Raw genomic sequence first — 27,885 nt, 5'->3', positions numbered from 1 at the left:
ACATGTATCATATGATCTCACTGATAGGAGGAATACTTAATCTCAGGAAACAAACTGAGGGTTGCTGGAGTGGTGCGGGGTGGGAGGGATGGGGTGGCTGGATGATAGACTTTGGGGAGGGTATGTGCTATGGTGAGCGCTGTGAATTGTGTAAGACTGTTGAATCACAGACCTGTACCTCTGAAACAATTAATACGTTATATGTTAAAAAAAAAAAAAAAAAAGACAAAGATAGCAGGAAGGGAAAAATGAAGGGGGGTATCGGAGAGGGAGATGAACCATGAGAGACTATGGACTCTGAGAAACAAACTGAGGGTTCTAGAGGGGAGGTTCTGGGGGGATGGGTTAGCCTGGTGATGGGTATTAAAGAGGGCATGTACTAAATGGAGCACTGGGTGTTATACGCAAACAATGAATCATGGAACACTACATCAAAAACTAATGATGTAATGTATGGTGATTAACATAATAAAAAAAAAAGAAAGGGGAAAAATAAAGTTCCTGTTGAAGAATTAAGATATATGGGATAGAACATCATTCAATTTAAGCTAGGAGTAGGACCTAAGGAAACAGAACAGCCATTTGCTTTTTCTAAGGCCAATATTAGGAAGAAAAAGAATAGACACATACAGTGTCAAGTGTCCCTCTATGACACAGGGACTGTAAGAGTCACTGGAATCCAACTGCAATGATATCCTTAGAACCTGGAGACTATAGGTATAAGAGACATGCACATCTTGCTTGCAGCTGTAATTCATTAAGTAAACTTTCAGTTTCTGAAAGCAGTATCTTAAATGGGTGCCAAGTTAGTATTTGGGTAAATACAGACTGAAATCCCATCACAATTCTATAGAGGAGCAGTCCAAAAAAGACAGGAAACATACTGAAGCAAATGAAACATAGAATATGCAAAGCTGATACAGAAGAGAAGAGTGGCTCAAAAGAGATCCTGGAATATATGCACTATCAGAGGTCTGATGTTTTGGATCAGTTCTCAAAACTTCAGGCATAGATAGGTATGCTGGAAGCACCTAAAAGGACACAAGTGGTGTGGAAAGATAAAGGAGAGATAAAAGAAGAAATGCCCATCTAGCATACATAAAGAAAGAAGCTAGAAACAGTTGAGAAGGTAGAAAAGCAGCCTCTGACATCAGGAGCTGGCCTGGTAATACTGATTAGGCCTAGTGTTGTTAGGAGCTGGCTTAGAACCCACAGCTAGGTCTTGGTGTTCTCTTGTTGAATATAACAATTTCATAAAACATCAACATCAGAGAAAGCCATGCTGTGATCATGCTGAATCAACACAAAACAATACCACCATGTAATCATGTCCCAACAGACAAAAACATGAACTCCATCTAAATAACAAAGATGGTCAAACATCCTAAATCCTAGTATGAATGACTGACTTCATACAAATTATAGCTTTAGGTTTCCATGCTTCTAGATGAGATTTATTAGGATATCTCATCATAGAATTACCCATTCTTCCTAACAGTATCCAATTCAGAAGGAAGCCCCACTTCCTTAACCCCTCCCTAAAATCACCTAATACAAGCTCAAACCCTCTAATAAATCATTTCTAACATTTTCCCCACTGTGTGCATTCTCCTCACTAAACTAACTTATTCAGCCAAAGGTTTATTCCTGGCGGTCTTTGGTTAGAGCACATTGATAGAGACTTTAGATGAAGTCAGGCAGAGAAAGACAAAATCATCAGATTATTTTAAATGAACCAGAATTAAAGAAATCTCTAAGTAAGAATTCTTTTCCAAAACAACCTGTTTCATCAGGATAAAATGCACATTTTTCCACATGGTAGCATTTCTCAAATCAACACATTTTATAATCAAAGGCATCTGAACAATTGTAGTCAGCCATAGTTGACACCTAACTGTAAGAGGAAGCAGTGGATAAAATCAAGAAAGCAACAGATTCAAATCCGATATGGTAAAAGACTAAGTAAGGAAGAACTGTTTAACTGTTTAAAATCTTTATCTTGGCAGGCTACAACCTCAAGATCACATAAACTAGACGCCTAGAGGAAAAACAGTTGTATAATTTCAACATACTGTGTAAGTATAATGATTTACTTGTAGTGAAGATGAACCTCTAAGCTCCATTCCAAAAGTGTAAGCCACAGAAGATCATCTCCATCACCCCCCTCACTACAAAAGGACACCAAATGTGGCAGTAAATTTAACTGGGCTTAAAAGCATAGAGTTCTTTTTATTTTTTTTAAGGAGGGGGTGTTTGGGGGAGGGGTAGAGGGAAAGGGAGAGAGAGAATCCCAAGCAGGTTCCATGCCCAGCACAGACCCCCGACACAGGGCTCGGTCTCACTACCCTGAGATCATGACCTGAGTGGAAATCAAGAGTTATATTCCTAACCGACTGAGCCACCCAGGTGCCCCAAGGTTTTCTTATTCTTAATTTGCATGGTTACCCTAAAAGAAACCAGATTCCTGAGTGAACATCGAGGACTGAAACAAGCATGCAGCTTTATTCACTCATTTATTTATTGAATATTATCTTTTGAGAACAAATAGAAGAGTAGGTATTGTTCTGGATGCTTGGGATATTTCAGTTCTTGTATAAACAAAAAGTTCAGCCCTTGTAGGGGAAGACAGATAATAAATAATAAACATAATAAGTAAGTTGGAAGCTAGAAGGTGGTTGTGCTATGGGAAATAGTAGAGAAGACTGAGGGGAAATGGAAGCATGGGGTGGGGGTTAGTGAAAGCTGGTTGCATCTTTAGGTATGGTGGTCAAGGTGAGACTTAGGGAAAGTGACCTATGAGCAAAAGTCTGAAGGCAGGGAAAGAGTTAGCCAAGAAGAGAATCTGTATCTGAGAATCTGTAATCTTGCGTTACAAGTAAAACCAGTTGTTTTCCCATTATGACTACAATATAAAAATACTGTGCTTTAAAGAGCAAAAGGTCCCTCTTTTCCAAACCTTAAGCTAGTCAGGCCTCAAGCCATTAGCTTAAATAGATCAAGGAAAGCATTTGCATCAGGATGGGGGCTACACTGACCAGGAGCAAAGTATAGGAGATCAAACAATGTGAGGAGTGCATTTAAGTATAAAAGAAAACTAAAAAGAACTTTAAGTTAATGATTTGAAATTAAGCATTTGTGTGAATTCATGGTTTCACTAAATACAGGTAATATATAAAAGTATATATAAAATATATACCCTCGGGCGCCTGGGTGGCTCAGTTGGTTAAGCGACTGCCTTCGGCTCAGGTCATGATCCTGGAGTCCCGGGATCGAGTCCCACATCAGGCTCCCTGCTCAGCAGGGAATCTGCTTCTCCCTCTGACCCTTCCCCCTCTCATGCTCTCTCTCATTCTCTCTCTCAAATAAATAAATAAAATCTTTAAAAAAAAAAAAAAAGAAAGAAATATATACCCTCATTCAAATACATATCCATATATAGTTCCTAGTTCTGTCCACCGAGAGGACTTGGGAGCAACAATACCCTAACACCTCATGTCCAAATCTTTCTTCTAAATACTATTCTTCACTAAGAGAGAGAAATGACCAATTCAAGATCTATTGGAGAAAAGTACACATGAGCTTGAAACATCTAGTTGTATTTTTTAGAAATCTAGCAAAAACACAGAAGCCAGCTCGAAGGGACTACCACTAACCAAACTGGAGACATTTTGAGCATAAAAATAAATAATAACTAACTACAACCCATCCAATAAAACAGGAAGCCAAAAAGGCCATACTGATATGATAAATTAACAATCTGAGGAACAGGATATTTAAACAATTTCAAAGTACCTTCCCACAAAACACTTATTAATTACAAAAGGGAAAGAGTAACTTTACCATATAGAAAACTGGCAGTTAGATGTTAATCAAATAATGCAAGTGCTCATCAATATTGTGACAAGTCAAAACTGTGCACCATATGATGAGCACTGGGTGATTATGGAAGTGTTAAATCACTGTATTGTACACCTGAAACTAATATAACCTGTATGTTAACTATACTGGAATTAAAATAAAGACAAAATTGTGCACCAGGTGATTAGATTCTTTTCTTCTCCACCTGTTCCATAATATTCCTACCAAAGAAGTATATCATAATCTGCCTCTAATCATGAGGATCCAGGGACATTCACTTGAGTCATTCCTAGTTCTTTACCATAATAAATAGTGCTTTGTATTTGCTTACATAAATTTATGTGCACTCCTTGATTTTTTTTAAAGTAGGCTCCATGCCCCAGTATGGAGCCCAATGAGGAGCTTGAACTCACGACCCTGAGATCAAGATCTGAGCTGAGATCAAGATCTGAGCTGAATCAAGAGTTGGATACTTAACCGACTGAGCCACCCAGGTGCCCCACTCCTTGATTTTTTGAGGTAACTTCTAGACGTCAATAAACACACACTTTAAATATGGATACATATTGCCAAATTGCTCTGAAAAAAGAATAAACAATTTACACTTCCTTGACTACTAGTAAAATTGAATGAATTTTCCCCACTTTACTAGAAATAAAACAGGTAACATAAATAACTACTACTCTGACCTTTTGAGCATTTTTGTAGGAATCTTTATCTTCATAATTTGTAATTATTATATATAGTGACATTTACCTTTTATCACTCATTACAAATACTTAAGTGTGTTGTAATTATTGCCATGCAGAATTCTAAAACGCCCCTTTTAAATCATTTTACCAGTATGACTTAGAAAAGAGAAATACCACCAGATTTTTGACACAGTTTTTAGGATGTTTAAATTAAAAAATGTAAAGCACCTAAGATAGGGGCGCTTGGGTGGCTCAGTTGCTTAAGCGACTGCTTTCGGCTCAGGTCATAGATCCCATGGTCCTGGCATCAAGCCCCACGTCAGGCTCCTTGCTCAGCAGGAGAGTCTGCTTCTCCCTCTCCCTCTGCAGCTCCCCCTACCTGTGCTCTCCTGCTCTCTCTGTCAAATAAATAAAATCCTTAAAAAAATAAAAAATAAAGCATCTAAGATAAAGTAGATTCTCCAATGTTGCTTTCCCACATTTCTGCGAAGCACTACAGAAGTCTAGAGCTCTTCTAAGTGCCTCTACTATATATTCATGATTTCTGTTATCCATTTTTAGTCAAGTCTTCTGTTTATATATTACTTACCTATTAAATTCTAATAATAAATATAAATGTTCCTTTACTCTTCTCAGCCTGAAATCCATTTCCCTTCCTGCTTTCAAAAAGAAATGTTAGGTCATTCAACCACAGCCTTTCTCTTCCACATCTAAAGGAAATCCTGCTAAGCTCTCAAGTTCTCAACAATCAATCTCCCACATAACTTCCATGCCAATTTCTTTAGAAAACATGTTCTACACTAGCAGAAAAGACTTCCTCACTAGCCCCCTATAACCAAACCATTCTCAAATTGCATCCTAGCTCTATCAATATAGGCCAGTTTCTCTGATAATAACTACCCTTCCGGGGTTGTTATATGATTGAAATGTTTGGGGGAAGCAGTAACAGCTCTGCCACTTACTAGCAGTGGACTTGGGTAAAGTACTTAAGCTCTCTGTGCTTTATTTTCCTAATCTATAAAATGAATAGTGATACCTACACTTCACAGAATTATTTTGAGCCTGGACCATAATAAATACCCAATGAATGATAGCTTCCTTTCTTACCCTTCTACTCTATGACTTCCTTTAAAATACTTAAAGTTATCATAGTTCCTTTTAAGCTGTGCTACAGGCTGAAATACACCGAGATTCTTCAGTGATGATTCATGTGACATTAAGTACAGGTAACTTAAATGACATGAAGCTTATAAAGTACCTTTTAAAAACTTTACTCTAAAAAATTTTTAAAGAAACCAAAGGCAAATCTGTTTAAAAGTCTAGAAATTATAAAGCAAAGAATCAAACCCAGATTTAACTGTTAAAAAAGTGGATTTCCGACAATTTCATTTATCCAGATTGGCATAAAACAAAACATAGCCATAAACATTCGGTAAATCCAGCCACTGTACAAGAAAATATTTTTATTAAAAGCCTGTACTGCCTCACTCCACTCCGATAATTTCCTCAGGCTCACTTCATTTCTATCTGGGCATTTTGATTCAACTTACTCTCTTAGGTAAGGCAAATAAAATTAGTTACAGGTACAGATAAACAGCCAGGCTCTAACCAGCAAGGATCTGGGACAACTTGACCTTCCCTGAAATATGCTTGGTCTTCAGGCAGAACTAGATCAATAATTCTGATTCAGTTCTGATCACTAACTCTCAGTCAAACATAGAGATTCAGAAATCTAGACTGTTTGACCCCCCCACAGGCTTGGTTCCTCTGGGGTAGGATATTGTAACAGTCTTAGACAATTAACCTTTGGACAATTACTGAGCCTACCCCTCTTAGAGTGAGAATATTCCTACAAGATGAAGTTGTGAGTCTCTCTTTTCCATAACACATTTCCTTCCCATTCCCTAAAAAATCAGAATTAACTTTTCTTTTTACTGGGATTTTTATTTATCTCTGTCTTCCACTCCTCCTCACCATCTTGCTCAATTGAAAGCTAACTGTACATAAAAACCCTAAGAAACTGAATGGAATCTATCCTAATGCACAGTATTAATTTTAAGGTGAAGTTAAAGCACACATTTCTTTATAATGACAATTTTTAAAGTACATATATGAATTCCCATTTCACAATCAAAAGTTTTCCATTTTCTCATTTTTTTCCCCATTAAAATTTCAAACTAGAGGGCAAAACAAGGTAAAGTTGAAAAGAATCTTTCACTGCTCAGTATCTGGAATTTCTGAGACTCAGGTCCATCCTTCTATTTCTACACAACACTCAATGAAGTACTTCAGAGACCAAATATCTTTATTTTAGTCAGTTAATGACACCTCCAATTCTCTAAATCCTTGACAGCAATATGATCGCTAAACCGTAACTGGCCATTGACTTCTATTACTAGTGATTAATTAACTATTTCTGAGCTTCATTTCTTTTATTTGGTGAAAGTTTTTAAAGACCACCTTTATTTAGAGTATAACTACTGGTAGTTTTTCTCGAACTTCTCTGAACCTGAAAAAAAGGAAAGTATAAAGCCCCATCTATTTAAAAGTAAAGACAGAAGTAATAAATCTCAAGAAAATATTTGTATGAGGCTCTAGGTAGTAATTACAAAACAAAAATAGCTTTTACTGTGCTGACTCTAATTTTAACAAGCTGAAATGCATATCCAAAGTCTAAAGAAGACAAGGAGAAACGGTGGCTCTAAATAAAACAGTAACAAAAATGCCTTCCTGACACTACCCTACAAGTGTTGCCAATTTTCAAACCTAAAAGAGACTCAGTAAAAAAGGATTCTATAAACAGTCTTTTTCAATAATAAGAGAACACTTTACCAACAAAGATAAAAAGGTGGGAGGGATGGGTGAAATAGGTGATTGGGATTAAAGGGTACATTTGTTGTGATGAGCACTGGGTGTTGTATGGAATCACTAAATTGTATACCTGAAACTAATATTACACTGAAATTTAAATAAAAACTTTTAAAAAATCAACTAGCAATAATTATTGGAGGAAAACACCACATTAAAAAATTAAACTAATGTATCAGTAATTTCATAGGGGTTGTCCTCCATTTCTGCCACTGAAAAAATGTAATTTCCAAATATTTTGCATTTTTCAACTCAGATAAAATCATAAATTTATGACTAATTTATTGTTTTAAATTAACATTAAATATCTTTAATACACAATCACACATATGTAAATGCAGAAGCTACTTTGAACATGTGGAATGATACTGACTTATCTTTTCCTTATCACTGCCCTGATAAACTGGCTCCTTCAAACTGACAGTTTTCCAGACATTCAAATGAACAAAAAGGAAAATGCAAATACATCATCTGTCTAGTATCTATCCAGGGAATAGACAACTGTTTATTCAAAGTCCCTAAGGGTCTAAATAAATAATGTCCTTTGCAATAAAGTATCATTAAAACAAGTGCCAATATTTAATCCCTAAACATTAGATTTTTTTAATTCCTCTCCCTCCCCCTTTCACTCCCCCAACCTCCTCACCGATTCTGGACCAGTTGCAGGAGGGACAGTCTATATGTCCAGTAAAAACTCTTTATTAAATAAAAGAAACTTGTCTTGATTGAGTAAATATAAGTCTCTTGGGTCAAACTTCATACAAAGCAAAGAATCAAATATTTTTCTTAAATGTTAAACATGCTAATTAATAAATACGCATGGCTCTGATAAACAGAACAGAGCCTAATATTCTAATGAGAAATATAATTATTACATTTTACAAACTAGCAAACACCCAGCATATAAATTACTGAAAAAACAGCCTGTTTAGTTCCTTTATTGGGTTAGCTTCATTTTTGTTTTAATCACTTATGCTTTGCATCATGGTAGAAAAAAACATTTTAGCATATCTGAAAAAAGAGTAATGGCATCTTAACATATACTGTATTCTGGGCAATCAAACCTGTACTGATGAGTAACTTTAAAATTTCCAGATTTTGATATATTTACTAAAACTGTTTCCTCTTTTAGCTTTCTTTTAAAATATGCATATACCAAGGGTATACCTTGTTGTCTGATAAATCAGTTACTAAGAAAGATTTGCCATTGTTATTAATAGACTATCCATTTTTTGCTAATAAAATGTTACAGAAGCTAAGGAATATTATTCAAACTAAAATCTGAAATCTGTATAATAATCAAAATTTGTATGATAATCAAAATCTGTATACTAAGCACAGTTTCAGTAATGCACAGTTTAAAATGTAAATGTACAAATCTTCATTTTTTTTGCAAAGTTATAGATTTGGGTGATTTTTTTTTTAAGTACAGTTGACACACAATGTTACACTAGTTTCAGGTGTACAACATAGTGATTCCACAATTCTCTACATTATGATATACTCACCACAAGTGTGATTACTACCTGTCACCATACAATGCAATTACAGTACCAATGACTATGTATTTCCTATGCCATATGACTTATTCATGCCATAACTGGAAGCCTGTATCTCCCAATCCCATTCACCCATTTCACCCATCCCCCCATACCCCTTTGTTCTGGCAACCACCAGTTTGTTCTCTGTATTTATGGGTCTACTTCTGCTTTTTTGTTAGTTTGTTTTGTTTTTTAGTTGGTGATAATATTATGACAGAAGAATCTCTGACCTCACATAAAGCTGACAAGCTCTAATTCTTTTTCTGGGATCCAACTATCTAATTCTAGTTTCTCTTTGATTGTGTCACATGTAAAATTTAGAAATCCCATTTTGATACCAAAATTTCTAAATAGTTTAAATGTTTCTGCTACAAAAGTCCTATTTTATGTTTTATATTTACATGTTTTCTTCCAAGGAAATTCCCATTTTTTGCTATTGTACCATGTACTATCAAGTATATTTTTTATTAATCAATAATCTATTAATAAATTTTAGCAGTTCATTTTTTGTTGCTGACTCACTATAAAATTCAGAACTGAAGTCATCCCAAGGCACAAAGATTTAAGGTTTAAGATTCACAAGAACAGGTATTGACTATATCCTCATACAAAGAAAATAATACAAGATCAAACCAAGGCTAATACCTAACTCACCCAGATCTGCAAGAATAAACTGGCCAGGGGTGCCTGGGTGGCTCAGTCAGTTAAGCATCAGACTCTTAATTTCAGCTCAGGTCATGATCTCAGGGTCCCAGGATCGAGCCCCTGCTTGTCCTTCACCCTCTGCTCCTCCCCTGGCTCTCTCTCTACTAAATAACTAAAATCTTAAAAAAAAAAAAAAAAGAAGAATGAACTGCCCAGCTCAGTATGCAATTACAACTACCAATTCATCCACAAATCATTTTCTCCCATTTCTTGCTTGAACCAGAAGGAGGAAAATAAACTTAAATATATATGTCGCCTATTTTTTTTAATGGCAAATAACAAATTAAGAGACCTACCAAAAAGAAAACAAAAATCTCTCAGTTAAAAATATTGATGGTGAAGAGAAAACTATTTGTGGGGTTTGGATTCCAAGTGGAAAAAGAACAGAATACATGGGCAAGTATGGTAAACAAAAGTATGTAAAGTGGGGCTGTAGGAGAGTGAGAAGTACAATGACTGAAAACACTATATTGAGTTAGATTTTCCCTATCAAGGTAGTAAGGTTCATGTCAGCAATTAATGGAATGGAATAGAAATAAAGTAAACTGTGAATTGTGTAAAACTGTTGAATCACAGACCTGTACCTCTGAAACAATTAATACATTATATGTTAAAAAAAAAAAAAGAAGACGATAGCAGGAGGGGAAGAATGAAGGGGGGGAAATCGGAGGGGGAGACGAACCATGAGAGACTATGGACTCTGAGAAACAAACTGAGGGTTCTAGAGGGGAGGGGGGTGAGGGGATGGGTTAGCCTGGTGATGGGTATTAAAGAGGGCATGTTCTGCATGGAGCACTGGGTGTTATACGCAAACAATGAATCATGGAACACTACATCAAAAACTAATGATGTAATGTATGGTGATTAACATAACATAATAATAAAAAAAAAAAGAAAGAAAGCAAACTGGAGACACCATATAACAATGACAACAAGAGCACAGTGAAAGAGGAAAGGGTCAGTTATGAAAAACAAATGATAAAAACAAAGACCATCACCACAAAGATTTGGAATAACTTAATGAGGAATTTTTTTCTTAATTAAGGGGTTTTAGGGAGAAGGAAAGAGCTAACAATTCTAGCACAAAATGGGAAAGCCTGGGAACTATCTGAGAAACATCACCGGAAATTAAACAAAATTTAAATAATGGGGGAAAAGGGTACATTATAGGCTGGATACAGGGTTTTGTGGGGGTTTGCCAATAAATAAATAGTCTTCAAAATAGCAAATTATTTTGTAATTCTGCATATGGTTCTTCAGGGTGAGTTTATATAATAATGGATATGCTGGAAAAAATACAATGCTTCAGAAATAAATGTATCATACTGTTTTATATCCAATATTGCCCATATATCTCTCAGCTTCCTGTTTATCTTTTGAAGACTGCATGATTTAAATTTTGAAAAATATTTTAAAAGCAATCAGAGGACTGCTTTAATTACTTTGTCCCATAAACTGAAATTAAAAGGCAATATATTCAAAATAAGATGAAAATATTTTACTCAGTGTACTGTGAACCTCTAAACTTACTACATTTGCTCTGGGAAGTTATTAGAAATTCACTAACACTGAGTTTAAAAGATGGCCTACAATTTCATAATGTAAGTACCTTCTGCCTTTTTCCCAATTGAAGCAGCTCTAGAAAAATCCCAGCTGATTTTTTTTTTTTTAGGGGTTTTTGGATGGGGGTGAAAAAACAGAAATTTCATCCAGCCTAATATAGATTACCAAACTGTTTCTCCTCCAAAGTAAAACAAAAGCATCAGAGTATAATGGAAAAATCTGGTAGAGTTCTACATTTATTTTCTTTCATATTTTCTCACTAGAACAATGACGAAAAAATGTACCACACTACTGTAAGATGTTAGTAATAGGGAATGGGAAGTAATGGGAATTGGGAATGTTGAGGTAGTATATGGAACTCTGTACTTTCCATTCCATTTTTCTGTAACCTAAAACTGAAATAAGTAAGGCCTATTTGGTTTTTTTTTAATTTTTAATAAAATAAAAGGCAACACAGCACAAAACTCTGTATACTACTACTACAGATTTTAATTTCCAGGTAGAAATTCTTTTTTCAATAAATTGAATAGTGTATAATTATGTATAAATATAATACAAGATTAATGATAAAAGTTTGAAAAAGACACTAACATGAAACTTAAAAAATCAAAACTGCCAGTAGTTCAACCACATGGAAATAATCAAGTAACTTCAGAGTATATTTCCTAGCTTTCTCCATGTATAAAAGACATATACTTCACATAGCTACGGTTACATGGTATATGTAAAGTATTGCACATATTTTTTTTAACTTAACCAACTGCGAACATTTCCTCTTATCATTAAATATTAAGAAAAAGTTCTTTAAGTGACGAAAATACTGGAATAACTTGATATAATTTATTTGATGCTGCTCAAATTTATTTTGAAAATTATGAAACAATCAACAGAATACTATAAAAGCATAACGATTTATAAAATGCCTAACAAAATAACTTTATCAAAAATCCTCAACTTTGCAAAAATGGGATCTAAAAACTTTTTTGTTCAAATCATTAATAACTAACTCACCAGGTGATTCTCCTCCTACATCTGAGGCTTGGCTTGAATCTACTGAAGAAACCGCACTGACAGCACTGGTAGGTAAACTTGTACTAAGTGTGGAAGGTAAGACTGCTGATTTTTTTGTTGCAATGATGACACTTCTGTAATAAGGAAAGTAAATAGATTTTAAAACAGAAAAGGTCACTCAACCTAATTACATTAATTTCAAAACAGAAAGTAGGAAACTAATTTCTTTTTATAATTTACTTATTTCTATTTTGATGTACAATTTAGAATATTCTCTCAACAAGAAATCTCTCCAATGGCATTCATATTTATCTGAATTTCAGTGTTTTAGAATGAAGACAATGTCCTATGGAAATATAATAATCCATTATAACATCTGAACTTACAATTACTATATAATATTCTTTAAATTTATGATCATCTTTAATTATCCAACTTAAATAAAATATAACCAAAGGTATATAAAAAGGGGATTTTGGCACTCAAGTGGAAAAGTAATTAACTTTTTCTTAACCTCAGAACTGAAGCAGAAAACTCAACATGTTTCTACATGGATTTTAAAGCACCACTAATTTGAAATCATAAAACCTTAGAAATCTTATAAGGTAAAAAAAAAAAAATAATAAACAATTTTTAACATGTATATAGTCCAAGTTTTTCTTTTTAAGCCCCAAAGACTATCTTTTGATAATATTATATCAAAAAAACAATGCATAGGTATAAAAGCTAGATGCAAAAAATTCCAAATAATCAAATTTGTTCATTTTGTCTATTATTCAAACACAGGTATTTATGATACACCAATTTCAATTAAAGTGTAATACTTTATACCAAAATAGTAACTAAAAGACCTTATTAGGCATAACTAAAAGGCATTTTTAATTGAAGTTAGCTCCATAAACATGCAAAAACTCAGCTAATGAGGTAAAGAGGACAGCTGATATATAATGCACTCCCACAGCAGTGCTTACTTTTAATTACCTGGTGTTAACCATAAGCCTAAAGTCTTCAACATTCAATTTATTTAATCACATCTTTTGTTGACAATATTGTAACTGCAAGCTTCAAGTATTCCCTTAACAGCTTTAAAGTATTCAGTTTCTAAATAAAGTTACTTAAATACTTGATCCCAATAAATGTATTCAAAAGTGGAAATTATGTAATTCCAGTATCTTAAAAATATATTTTGTTTTTGTTGTTATACCAAAGAAAGACAATACAAAGTGAAATAGGTTCTGTTTTACTTCAGTGCCTATCATGTGACAGCAAACACTGTTGCCAATTAAATCAAGTTCTCTTGTGTTAGGCATGGCTTATTCAATGTACTTGGGGGTAGCTGGTGTCACATCATTATAAGGGTGACTGCCAATGTTAACTATACACTAAAAAATAGAAGCAACAGCCACCTGAGCCCTCAATCCAAAATGGTGTGCTTAAATCATGGTAGCTTATATCAGATGAAGATTATTGACTTTAGGGGGAGTAGATATGACCGTCTGTGCGCACTAGCAGTACACTCAAAATAATACAAAATATAATTTATGCATTTCCCACTCAAGGCAGAAATTCATAAACCTATTGTTTAAGAAAATCTCTAAGTACATTCCCTAGCAACCTATTTTGGAGGGAGGAGTGCTATGTAGAATTTACTTTCACATTTGTTCACAAAAGAAAGAACTAGTAAGATCTAGTTCACTCATAGTTAAGCACTGAAATGAGCAACAGAAAATAGTATTTAGAAAACTGAAATTGTTTTTTCCATAACTGAAATTTAAGACATAAAACTAACCTATGTACAAGCCCACTCTTAGGAATTTCCTCAAGATAACTTATGCCCACAAAAAATGTGTACAATAATGTTCAAGAGGCCTTATCCAATAGCCAAAAACTAGAAACAGCTCAGAATCCTTTCAAAGAAAAATGAATAAGTGATATGCTTATACAACAAAACAATACTCAGCAATTAACAGAAACTACTGATAAACATAACACAGGTGAATTTCAAAAGCATTATGTTGAGGGAAGAAAGTCTTATACAGAACACAAACTTTGTTATTTCCTTTTACATGAAGTTCTAGAAAAGGCAAAACTAACCTACAGTAGAAAAGAATCAGAAGAATAATTGCCTCTAGCAGGGAAGGCACATGAGGGAACTTTCAAGACTGATGATGTCTTGATTGAGGATCTGGGTTACATGGGTGTACAAAGTTGTCAAAATTCATCAAATGGTACATTTAAGAACTGTGCCTTTCAATGCACGTACATTTTACCTTAAAAAACTGTACTGATCTCTAGTTAAAGATCTGCATGCTGAAATGCTTATGAAGTGAACTAATGTCTGCTGAAACACATAAAAATAAGACTGATGGATAGAAGGACGGATATATGAAGAATTTATGATGAAGCAAATAGAGTTAAAGGTTAACTGCAGTATCTCAGTGATGGGGTCTGTGGGTGTTCACTGTACCATTCTTTCAATTTCTCTGTTTGAACATTTTCATAATGAAACATTGGAAAACTGGTAACAGAAAAAAATTTACTATAGATGTTCCTTAACATGTACAACCTCTATTGGTCCAAGACAAGATGGTTAATTAAAGGTAAGAAAAACTTGATCTCATTTCTAACCCTTAAAGCTACTACCATTAACAATGCTATCAATCATGTATATTCTTTATTACAGTTGAGCAAATATTTATTTTCTAAGATCTTTCTCATATTCTCATTCCTAATACATCTAAAGTGTGGCTACCTACATGAATTTACATTTAATCCAGCATTCCTCACACACTTCTGCAATATGCTCCTACAGTTCCTGAGCATGTATGTCATTTCACAAATCCGACCCTTTGTGTATGTTATTCCTCAGCTAAGATACCTTCCTCTTAGCCCTGATTGCCAGTAACCTCTTCTTTCTCACCTTTCAAAACCTTGCTTACAGGTAAGCCTCCCCCGAATCTCCAAGTCCAAGTTCATAATGCACTATTCTTCGTGCTTCCACATGATCCTATATAAATTTATAACTTAATAGCTATGATTTAAACTGACGATATGCCAAGAATTATTACTTAATTCTCCAAACAATCCTAACATACATATTACTTCCACTTTATTTTTTTTTAAGATTTTATTTATTTATTTGAGAGAGAGAGAGACACAGCGAGAGAGGGAACACAAGCAGGGGAAGTGGGAGAGGGAGAAGCAGGCTTCCCGCAGAGCGGGGAGCCCGATGCGGGGCTCGATCCCAGGACCCTGGGATCATGATCTGAGCCGAAGGCAGACGCTTAACAACTGAGCCACCCAGGAGCCTCCATATTACTTCCACTTTAAAAGTTAAAATAGTAAAGCTCAGACAGGTAAAGTAACTTGCCAAAGTAAACGCCATGTAATTCCAGGTTTGTCTGAACAAGAGCCTCCAAATGAACTATTTTCTCATATTGAGCTTTTTCTAAAGTTTCATTGAGATATAATTCATATATCACACAATTTAAGTGTACAATTAAATGGTTTTTAGTATGTTCACAGAGTTGTGCAACCATTACCACAATCATTTTAACATTTAAACAGAATGCTATAGTATAATCACCTATAAGCAATAATAATAAAGATTTCAAGATATAAAATTATGCATATATTACTAAAATAAAAAATACATATGCTCACAAATGGAGAAAGTTCTCAATTCTTTAGCCTACTTATTAATAATTATTATAAATATTTATAATTATTTAATAATTAAAATAATTATTAATATGTAATGAGAAATAAAATTAATCAATTTCCAAATTCTTTGGCTGATTCAAGTTATTTCTGAGGAAGCAAAATAATAATGCTTCAGCTCTGGGCCACATAAAAACAAAATTCAAAGTCATAATGATCCAATTTAAAGAAAAAGCAGCAGGCAAATTTCAGGATATTTTCCTTTCCTTTATTGTTTCCATTATCATAAGGTTTCCATGTAAAAGACTAAAGTTTTCAATAAAGGTGATCTTTAAGCTATCATATTTATCATGTATGTTATTTATCATGTATGTAAGTGTAAATTTACATTTATAATAAAGCATGTGCTAATAAAGCATGTGCTACAGTTAAAAAAAAAACTGCAGAAATTTATCTTTACCATTACTCAAGAATGATCATGAAAGGACTAACATGTCACATTTTTCTAAAATGCTTTGGAAAACACAAAGAAAATGCAGCATACATTTGGCACAAGTTTGAGATCCTATATGCCAAGCAATGTGCTAGGGATATTTCTGGCTTTGTTCTCAGGGTACAGCTTAAGTTTCTATTTAAGAGACGAAATGAAATCCTTGTTAATATTTAAGAAGTAAATAACTTTAAATTTTTAGTATCTGCCATCAACTTTAATAAAAAGCACTTCAAACTTTTTGGCATAAAGAATTTGTACGACAGATACGACTTTTAGTTTTAAAGCTAACTTTCCAAACTGTCAATTAAAAACCAAATATTAAAGTATAAAATTTTACATATTATAATTTTTTTTAAGATTTAAACATTTATTTACTTTTGTGGGGGGAGAGAGAGAGAGAGAACTCGTGGAGGGGAGGGCAGAGGGAGAGGAAGAGAAGCAGACTCCCCACTGAGCACAGAGCCCTACCCAGGGCTCAATCCCAAGACCCTGAGATCATGACCTGAGCCAAAATCAAGAGTTGGATGCTTACCCAACTGAGCCACCCAGGCACCCCACGTATTATAATTTTCTTTACAAACTCACTGACTTTAATGAATAATTAGTATCTGTAATTTACTACACTTAGAATATATATGAATTATTTATAACAATCCATGAATTAAATTAAGAACTACATATTATCATCCCCATTTTACAGATGACAAAGAAGTAATTTTCCTAACATTCCACATATAGAAAGTGTAAACACTGCTGACTTTTTAAAAATATGAACAAGGGAGACTTCTGTGAAAGTTTCTTTTTGTCACAACAAAGAGCAAATGTCTTCCAGATCACTAAGGCTCAGAAGTTCCACTGCAGAACTATATCAGTTTCAAATATCATAAACTTTCACATAAATGCTATTTTATTTAACATGCAAATAGTTCACTAAAGGAGAAAAGAGCATTTTAACCCTAGCACTTTACTCCCTAAGGATCTAACTGAAAAGCCAGACAAGCCCTTGAACTTTATCAAGATAAATCCCTGGCATCCACTAATCACCAGAGAGGATCTTCAAATTAGATAAGAGCAAGAACTTTGGCATGGGAATGAACACAAACACCTTGCCATCCACAAAGGCCCACAACCTGGCAGCCTTTCAGCAAGGTTCCACTCATGTAGCTGTTACTCTAAACTTTCCAGCTATTGCTTGGGAGTCGATAATTCTTAAGATATGAGGAGACTTGTGATTTCTGACACAGCATTCCAGAGATAAATACATGATCAGAGGGATGCTTTGAAATTCCCAAAGATATTCCACTGGCCTAAGCCTGCATGAAAATAGTTTTTCAAAAGGTGTCTCTTGCTAAGAAAAAGAAGGGGGAAAAAACAAAGCACTCTGCTTGCCATCAGACAATATGTTAAGTGCATACCAGACATATAAGTTCCAAATAACACCCTGAAAAATACTATCACAAAAATTCCCCTTTGTATTCTATTTCAATAAACCCCTTAATATGTATTACTGAGGAATGGTTTCCCTAAATAAGTTCGTAACTCACTCACTGAAGGCATCACTAAGGCACAGATTTAATTTCTACACATTTTTAAAAGAAAAAATGTCCCAATATTTTCAAATTGGGACACTTATAAGGAAACTCTCTTTGACTAGATTAGGAAGATATATTAAATTTAAAAATCTACCCTCACTTAAGTATTTGACTACTCAACCTAAGATTAATACAAAATTTAAACAAATAATGAAAATTAAGAATATTTTAGATTAACATAACATAATAAAAATAAAGAAGTAGAAAAAAATTAAGAATATTTTTAAAACTAGTTATTTACACCTCTTCCCACCCTCAAAATACAGCCATTGCTATGAACAGTTTTATATACATCTTGACGCATATGTGAACAGATATATCTATTTTTTAAAAAGATCATAAATTCCAAGCCATTCTGTATACTACTTTTTCATTTAATAATATATCTACAATACCATTTTATATCAACAAATAGTGTTCTGCTTTTCTCACTTTAATGGCTGCATACTATTTACTATATGTATAGAAAATAACACATGGAACCAATCCTTCATAGATTGGCAACTATGTTTGCATAACACAGCCAAATGACAAGGTCTAGAATCAGTCATCCATGCTTCAAATCTTACTTCCACCATTTACTAGAATAAGAGCTTAATTACCTACTTAATTTCCCTGTGCCTCAGTTTCTTCATCTGTAAAGTAAGAATAAAAAATAGTATCTATCTACCTTTGAACCTACCTACCTAAAAAATGCTTTTAGACTAGTCCTTCACAGAGTAAAAGCTTAACTATGAAATTTCTCCAGCAGAAAATATTTTATACTTGCGTGTATCTTCTGATTTAATTTCTAGTAGAATTTAAGTTTACATATTTTAAATTTTAATAATGCCAATTTTCCCTCAAATAAATTGTATTAATATGCCCTCTCGACAATATAAAAGTGTTTTTTCACGCCCTCAGTAACACTAGGTATCATCTTTTAAACTTCTGCTAATTTAATCAAATGAAATTATCTCATGGTTATTTAAATTTTTATTTCCTTCATTATTAGTGATACAGACCGTCTTTACATTTGCATATAAACAGTATTTACCTTCTTGTATATGAACTACCTGTTCCCGTTATTTGTTAATTTTTCTAGATTAGTCATTTTATTTATTTAACATTTTATACACACACAAACACACACACATGGAATATAATCCTTTTATCTGTAATATGTATTCCAAATATTTAGTGTCTATACATACACACAACAGAAAGCAGCAATGCCTAAATGTCTTATTAGGTGGGATAGCTAGGTTCACATTTATTGAGTGATTTCTTCATGCTAAGCGTTATAGATTAATATCTCTTCAATATCATTTCCCATCAATACATACATTCCCATCTGCTTTTTTTTGGTCTTTTGTCTTTAGCTGTGTAGTATCACACTATTTAAGGATTAGGAAGCTGAAGCTCAGTGGGATAACTAGTCCAAATTCACTAATAAGTGATAGAGCCAGAACTCAAACTCAGTTTTGTCTGATTTCTAGAATCAATACTTTAACTCCTATGTTATAAAGCCTATTAAAAAAAGAAGACAGCACAATTTAGTAGCCACTTGACCTGTAATGTCACAATATAAATATACCAATATGCTATTTACCCAAAATTTAGAATTTGTCAATCTCATCATACCAGCACATTGACCTCATCTTTAAACAGAGGTAGAAGGAACAAGATGACAAAGGATGATGGCAAAAATACTCTCCACTAAAATTATATATTCCCTGCGTTCTTTCAGAGCATCTTAATTACTGTAAACAATTTTTACCAGCAGATACCTAGTGTTCCAACCCACAGCAAGTCTGAAGTAGAAAACTAGGAGATGAGAGGAAATAAAAAGAAGAGGAGACACAAATAAATGACAGAAGGAAATGGATGATGAGGATATGTCAGAAGAAAACAGAAGACAACTTGAAGGAATCTCACTGGCCAAATCAGAGACAATCTGAGCATCAACATAAAGCATAACAATCACAACAATAGATTATATTATAACCTCCTGAATCAAATAGGAAACGATAAAGCCATAAAATGAATTGAATTCATTTGATCAGGTTGATAGAGTTTCACAGTATCTCTTTACAAGAAGTACTTTGACAGTGGAGAAACCTAGAAAATATCACTTTAATAAATGATTAGAAAGAATATCAGCAGTAATAAAATAAAACCATGTGTGCCACCTGTTGGAATGCAACGAGAAGCAAAAGAGCCACTTCTGCAATTTTCCTGACAAAAATGCATTAACTTCAATATAATCCTAAAGAAACATTAGACAAATCTGAGAGACATTCTACAAAACAGCTGGGCTATCATCTCCTAATGTCAAGATCATTAAATTCAAGGAAAGACTAAAGAACTGTTCTTCCAGATTAAAGGAGAATAGAGACACAACAAAATACAACACATAATTCTGAAATGGATCCTTCTACTATAAAGGATATTATTAAGACAATTAGTGAAACTTAAAGGGTGTTTGAAGATTAGAACGTAGTATTATATCAGTATTAATTTCCTTATTTTGACTAATGTATTGTGGTTATGTAGAAAATATACAATAAAATATTCAAAGGGGATGGACTATTGTGTCAACTTCCTTTCAAATGACTCCAGAAAAACAGAAGTTTTTTTAACTGGCATATAAAGTTCTTCAACTTCTCTGTAAGTTAGAGCTTATATCCAGATAAAAATTAACGATGTTTGAAAAAGAGTATGTTTAATAACTCAATACATACATGTCTTATAGGTAGAATCTCAGAAAGTTTAGTAACATATAAAAAAATTTTCAGGCACATTAGCAAAAGGTTTATTAGGCAGCAGAATAAAGTCAAGAATCTAGAGTCTGCTTTCTCAAGCTGTCAGCTCTGAACACCTTCTTGAATTCCTGAGTCTACTGGAATCCACAGATGCCCACCTTTTTTTTTTTTTCCACAAAGGCTGGCACCATACTGGCAGCAAAAGAGTAGCCATTTGTAAGTAGAGGTGATTTCTAACTTGTAACAAACAAAACTATGTACAACTTCCAAATGTAATATTAAAATTAAATATTAAAATTATTTTTAAATCATCTTATTGGTAGGATGAAAAATAAAAATTTTAATACCTTGTTGCCTACCTACAAACCTTTTATACAACAAAAATATCCTTTTAATTTTTATAAACTAGATCAAAACATCCATTTCTAATGTTGAAGCCACAAAATTTAAGAGTTAAATTCCTATTTACCCTTTAAATATCTGTAATTTATAAATATAAGCAGACCAAAACAAAAGACTATTTACAGTACCTATCAAAAGATCTGAACTGCACAGGTTGTTCAACAGATAGATCACTGAGAGCTCCAAGGCAGGCTGGTGGCAGAAGGGTAGGATCCACTGTGACTCCATCTGCTGGTATATTAACCAAGCTTCGAAGAATGTCCTTTACATTGACATTTTTTGAAACTGGAACTGATGGTGCAGCCTTGTTATCCAACTCATTTCCTCCAACATTTTTGGTTTCCTGAGATTTATTGACTTCTAAAGAAAGAGTGCACAGTGCCTCACTGATTGCATCTGGGCCTGCACTGACACTTGAAGGTACAATAGGAGGAGCTACATCCACACTGTTTCCTAAGCCAGCAGCTGTTTCTTCCCCAATGCCTGAGTCCCTCCTTCGAGTAGATGATGTGCTTTCAGGTTCTTCCACTGACGCTGGTGTTAACGGACTAAATGCTGATGGTGTATTTTCTACATCTTACCCAGAAACAGAAGAAAAGAAACAAAAAAAACTTAGAACCAATTTTTAAAGGGTCCATTCAGTCCTAACAGCCATCTATTATTTTATTTACTTTTTAAGTTTTTATTTTAATTTCAGCTAGTTAACACACAGTGTTATATTAGTTTCAGGTGTACAATGTAGTGATTCAACACTTCCATACATCACCCACATAACCCGGTGCTCATCACAACAAGTGTACTCCTTAATCCCCATCACCTATTGAACACATCTTACCATCTACTATTTTAAATTATGAAATATATGGCATGTTCTAAAAGGCAAAAATAAATTACATAATCTATATAGTATACTGTGTTAGTATACCTATAATCAAAATAGATGCTTTAATAAAATGATGAGAATAAAAATAATAAATGATAACAAACTATCTGAGAAAAACCCACCAAACTGAATATAACATACCAATGGAAAGCAACACAAGGTTGAAAGCGATTGGCCTACAAGAAAAAATCCAAAATCCTTAGGATAAAATAAAGACTCTTCAATAATAGAAGTCGGCTAGAATGTAAACTTAATCAAGGCAAGGAATATGTCTTCTTTAACACTTCATGTCCAGCACCTATAACAATGCCTGGGCTCACAATAATGGCTTGCAAGTAGTAGGTGGTCAGCAACTATTTATCAAATGACTATTCATTTCCAACTTTATCTCCTGCTACTCTTATACTTTACAACACCAAATTACTTGCAATCTGCTGAACATGGGACAATGTTTTGGGCTTCTGTGCCTTTATACATTGCCATTTTTTTGGACAGTAATTCTAAGATTTCTACCTCAAACAGTTTCTACCTGCTAAAAAAACATGTTATCCCTCCCATACGCAAGAATACTTCAATAATCTTTAACATCTAGTTCAACAAGGAGCATCACCTACTTTCTGTTTGACTTTCATTCCCTCTAATCAGGCATTCACTGCATTCCAACAAAAACGCTCCATCTTGCTAGATCCAATGGTCACCAAAACCCTCCATCTTGCTAACTCCTATGGTCAGTTCTCAGTCCTAATAGTACTTGATACAGCAGCAGCAAAAGATCATTCCCTCCAACTTGGTAATACTTTTTCACCTGGCTAATAGGACATCATACTCTTCTGGTTTTTCATCTATTACCTCACTGGTTGTTCCTTCTTAATTTCCTTCACTTCTTTTTCTCCCTGATTTCTTTAGTTGGAGGGACTTAGCACTTACCTTCCCTTTCAACATTTATTCCCTCAATGATCTCATTCACTCTCAAACTTTTAAACTACTACTCTATCAACAACAACAACAAAATCAGACTTATTTTTAAGTGCCTACTCTACATCTTCTATGTCTAAAAGATATCTCAAACTCAACATGTTGAAAACTGAATTTATCTTTCCCTGAAAATGTTTCACTTTCAGTCTAACCAACTGCACTTTATAGTCATTCTTAACAATGTTCCATCTTTCACGTATCCACAACTAGTATTTTAAATCCTGTTCTCTCTACCATCAAAATATATCCAGTATCTGACTACTGCTTACCAGCCCTATAGCTACCAGTTACCACCTTAGTCCATCCCAAAATCCATTCTTTCCTGGATTATTGCAATATCCTCCCAACTGGTTGTGTTAGACTGTTACATTAATAATCCTGTTGGCCCATGCCTCCTGGTATTCACCCCTTTGAATGTGGGCTAGGCCTCACTTACTTTAACCAACAGAATGTGGCAGTGGGCCAGTTCTGTGCCCAATCTTTACAAAGGTCTGGCAGCTTGTGCATTTTTCAGAATCCCTGAACACCTCTGTAAGCAAGCTGGCTACCTTAATGGAGAGAACATGTACAGAGACTACATGAAAAGATAGAGGGCCTCCAAACTAATGATGGAACACCAAGGAATTTCAGCTGAGACCAAGTGTCAAGGCCCCAGACATAAACACCAGCTGAGCTACTTCAAGTCAGTCAGCCTCAACTCTTGGAGCCATCCTAGCTAGGCAGTAAATATATGAGTAGAAAAGCCATTTCAGACCCCAGCAAACATCATTTAGAGCAGGGATGAATTATCCCCACTGTGCCCTGTCCAAACCAAATTCACGGAATCATGGTAACAAGATTAAAACAGTTATGGTTTTAGCCACTGAGCTTCGAGGTGATGTTACACAGCAGTACATAACAAAAACCCTGGTTTTTTCCTTGCTCTCTAGAGTGTATTCTCCATACAGAATCCCAACTGTTACTTTTAAAAACAAGTCAATTGTAACTCCTGTCTCAAAACGCTCAAATAATTCTCCATTTTCCTTAGAGTAAAAATCCACACTACATTTCTCCTGGTCATTCCTAATATTTTTCTCTATTCGATTTTATCTTTTCTTAGTACTTACAACCTTCTAAAATACTATACAATTTACTTATTACCTGCAGTTCTTTTCTATCTCCTCTCACTAGAATACAAGCTCCAAAAGGGCAGACAGTTTTTTCCTCTTTTGTTCATGAATATACCCAAGTACCTAGGAGGTACTGAATGAATGTTTATTAAATAAATAAACCACCTCCACTGAGTGGTAGCTACTGCTACAACTATAATAGCTGCTTCTCTAACTACACCTCTATAACCTGCAGCTACTTCTAGAACACTCCAGGTATTACAGTTTTTTGTTAACAAATCTGTCTCTTATAAAAGAAGATGATTTATTATTCACAATAAATGCCAAAGCAACAAAAATGTTTAACACTTTATTTGCAAAGGATAACATTTTCTCACTTATGTTTTAATTAAAGAAGAGATACTGTCTCCCAATTGCAACTACCTACATGGTACTTAACCTGAAATATTTAGTTGTTAATAAAAAATGTACACTCACACTTTATGCATAAATGGATTTAAATTCCAAAATCAGTATTTTAACTATTAGGTAATGTTTTACTTGAACTTTGAATGCCAGATAATAAGATATGGAAACTTACCAGGAAGTGATAAATTTCCACGTTCACTACCAGTTTCCTTAAATGACTGGTTACGCCTTTCATTTTGGGGTTCCAAAATGTCTCTGTACTTTGAGACCATAAGAACAGAGATAAAGTACACAACTGCCAAGGCTAAAAACTGAGCTTGTTTGCTATCCTCCTGGGGAAAAATAAAAATAGTTGATCATGCCACTACTAAATAAGATGTATCAATCTTATTTTATATGACATTTAAATATAAAACATGGCCACAAATCTTTCAATATATGCAGAAAATAATAAATTCACCTTAGCAGAGATTAGACAAAGATTTTTGAAAAAAATGCCTGTAAATGAGAGGTTTTACTCTTGTGAAACATGGAAGGAGAATTTGACTTGTTTTTGAAAATTAAGTAACTCAGTCTGAAGACATATGGCCCAATATACTTCATAAGATTAATCAAATAAGAAATTATCATTATATATGAATAGTTATTTTTACTTCTAATCCTAAGAATTAAAATATGCATAAAAAATCACAATTAACAATTTTCCTAAAAGACAAATATTCAGGGAAAAAAAAGTGAGGTAATCAGATACAGAACAGGATCCCAAAGGAATTCTCAGGAGTATTTTAAGTAGTACAGACAACCAAGTGTCTAAGATTGAAAATATGGTGTCTGCCAGAAAGAAAAGGACAAACTAGACTGACCTCTACAAGAGACCAGGGCTTCATCTTAACTCTACAGATCACCTACATATCTGTATACTGATGACCTCTTCATCTAGTCAAATTCTCCATCTTCAAAGGGACCCTGAACACATCACTATTCTGATAACTTTTCAAAATAATTTAAAGGAAAACCTCAAACTTGTCCATCAAATTCTGAAAACTAAAGATACCTTGAGTAACATAAATTTAGGATAAGGAAAGCAAAGAACACTGCTGCCTAGCAGATAAATAAATGGCAACCAATGGTGCAAATGAAGCTAAAAGTTAACCAGTATCAAATGTGTTTGACACAATCAATTTCTGGGAAAGTATGAGATATCATGCTCTACCTGAACATTTCCACTTGATACAACTATTAGAAATATTTATAATCTGACAAGAATCTATGGTACTCTTTAGGCTCATATGCAAGATCTTATTAGTCTTGAAAGAAAAGATAAATGTACATTTTCCCTTTTTTATTAACCATTCCTTGTCTCTAGACACTCCTGTGTTCTGCTGCCACAGGATCCTGACACTATTATAAGAACTGTTCCTAATGATGGCAACATTTAAAACGTAGGCAAATAATTTACTTGATCTTAACTTTTTTTTTTTTTAAGATTTTATTTATTTATTTGAGAAAGAGAGAAAGAGCATGAGCAGGGATAGGAGCAGAGGGAGAGGGACAAGCAGACTCTGCAGTCATGGAGCATGATAGCAGGGCTCCATGTCATGACCCTGAGATCATGACCTGAGCAGAAATCAAGAGTTGGATGCTTAACTGACTAAGCCACCTAGGCACCCCTTGATCATAACTTCTTAATCTATTATAAATCATTTATGCCTATCTAAATACTTATTTAGCCCATTAATATGTTCAATATTTACTTATTACAGTATGAAATTTATAGCGTAAGCTTGATTTCTGTCCAAGAAGAAATATCCAATAGATCCATATGTTTAAGTCCTAAATCCCGAAATAAATTTGTTTTCAAATGTAGCTGTCACTTACTGAATGCTTACAATGGATCAGGCACTATACTATACTTCAAACACATTCTTTAACCCATTTGAACAAGATAAGGACTAGAGAAATAATTTACCTAAAGACATAAAGTAAGTGAAAAAGCAAACATGAACTCAGATTAGAGTGATTAAAAAGTTCAGCACTTAACCTCAGGGTAGTAATTTCTTTATATTGCCGATCTAAGGTCGTTTCCTTTTTCATCAAAGTTTGCTTATGCTAAAAGAGCTTCTGGGACATAGTCTGGAAAACACTATCTTTTCTCTTTTCTAAAACTCCTACAAGGTGATTATAAAACTTTTTTAATTACAAAAAAAAATTTATTACTTTCAGAAACTACATGTTAAACATAGGAGATATCTAATTCTTTATCCAAATAGCATAATATAAAAACTTGTTATAAAGTTCCAAAGAGCCAAATCATATAGAGCCAGGATGAGGAGTTTTTATTTCATTTTAAGTGCTATGGGAAGCCATTAGAGAATATTTAAAGCAAAAGAGTTATATTACCTATTATAGATTTTTAAAGATCACTGTAAGAAAAACAAAGCTATAGGGCAAGGGACTCAAAGAAAAAAAAGGGGGGGAGAGAAAGCAGCAGTAGTATTTGGTCCCAAAATGAACCACAATCAGTGGGTTCTGAAAAAAAAACAAAATTAATGGTTTCTTATTTAAAGGAATGATACAGCTACCAAAAAGCAAAAAAGTGGAGATCTAAGGAGGCAGTATACCTAATGCTTAAGATCAAAATTTCAAGAACCAGATTCCCTATAGATCCTTAACCCACTTCCACCTCTTACTACTTGTGTGAACTTAAACAGATTATTTAACCTAATACTTCTTTCTCATAGGATTACTGCATGAATTAAATGAGCATCCAGCTGTATGCTTAAAACACAGTAAGCATTCAGTAACTATTAACCAGGGCACCTGGGTGGCTCAGTTGGTTAAGCGACCGCCTTCGGCTCAGGTCATGACCCCGGAGTCCTGGGATCAAGTCCCACAGCTGGGAGCCCGCTTCTCCCTCTGACCCTCTCCCCTCTCATGCTGTTTCTCTCTCTCTCTCTCTTTCTCTCAAATAAATAAAATCTTTTAAAAATAAATAAATAACTATTAACCATAGCTAATAACTATTAACTACTATTAACAAATTGTATATGTGTATAAAACTTAGTCAAGAACTCAAGAGAGGACTAAAATCCTACAAAAAGAGGAGGGAAAATTAAAAATTGAAATTATAAAGTTTATAAAAAAACTTGCAGAACATTCAGTACTTAAGAGGCAGTGTATTCAGGGGCGCCTGGGTGGCTCAGTTGGTTAAGCGACTGCCTTCGGCTCAGGTCATGATCCTGGAGTCCCAGGATCGAGTCCCGCATCGGGCTCCCTGCTCGGCAGGGAGCCTGCTTCTCCCTCTGACCCTCCCCCCTCTCGTGTGCTCTCTCTCTCTCATTCTCTCTGTCTCAAATAAATAAATAAAAATCTTTAAAAAAA

At 34.2% G+C, this 27,885-nt stretch overlaps 1 protein-coding gene across 4 annotated transcripts in view; it reads right to left on the bottom strand.

Moving 5' to 3' along the window:
• The window catches only part of LRBA (LPS responsive beige-like anchor protein), a 736,795-nt gene that overhangs the window by 519,645 nt on the left and 189,265 nt on the right, over nucleotides 1-27,885 (bottom strand). For all 4 annotated transcript variants that reach the window (XM_081811769.1, XM_081811768.1, XM_081811770.1 and 1 more), the window contains 3 exons: nucleotides 24,677-24,836; nucleotides 21,258-21,705; nucleotides 12,239-12,372 (listed from right to left, as the gene is read on the bottom strand). In XM_081811769.1, coding sequence (XP_081667895.1) covers nucleotides 12,239-12,372; nucleotides 21,258-21,705; nucleotides 24,677-24,836 — 742 coding nt within the window. The remainder of the gene's footprint in view (nucleotides 1-12,238; nucleotides 12,373-21,257; nucleotides 21,706-24,676; nucleotides 24,837-27,885) is intronic.

Source organism: Leptonychotes weddellii, chromosome 2, assembly GCF_054177405.1.
Source record: "Leptonychotes weddellii isolate Sample4059 chromosome 2, ASM5417740v2, whole genome shotgun sequence".
In the NCBI taxonomy this organism is placed as follows: Eukaryota; Metazoa; Chordata; class Mammalia; order Carnivora; family Phocidae; genus Leptonychotes; species Leptonychotes weddellii.
Note: the sequence above shows the minus strand (reverse complement) of the source record. Positions and strands in the feature narration are given on the sequence as shown.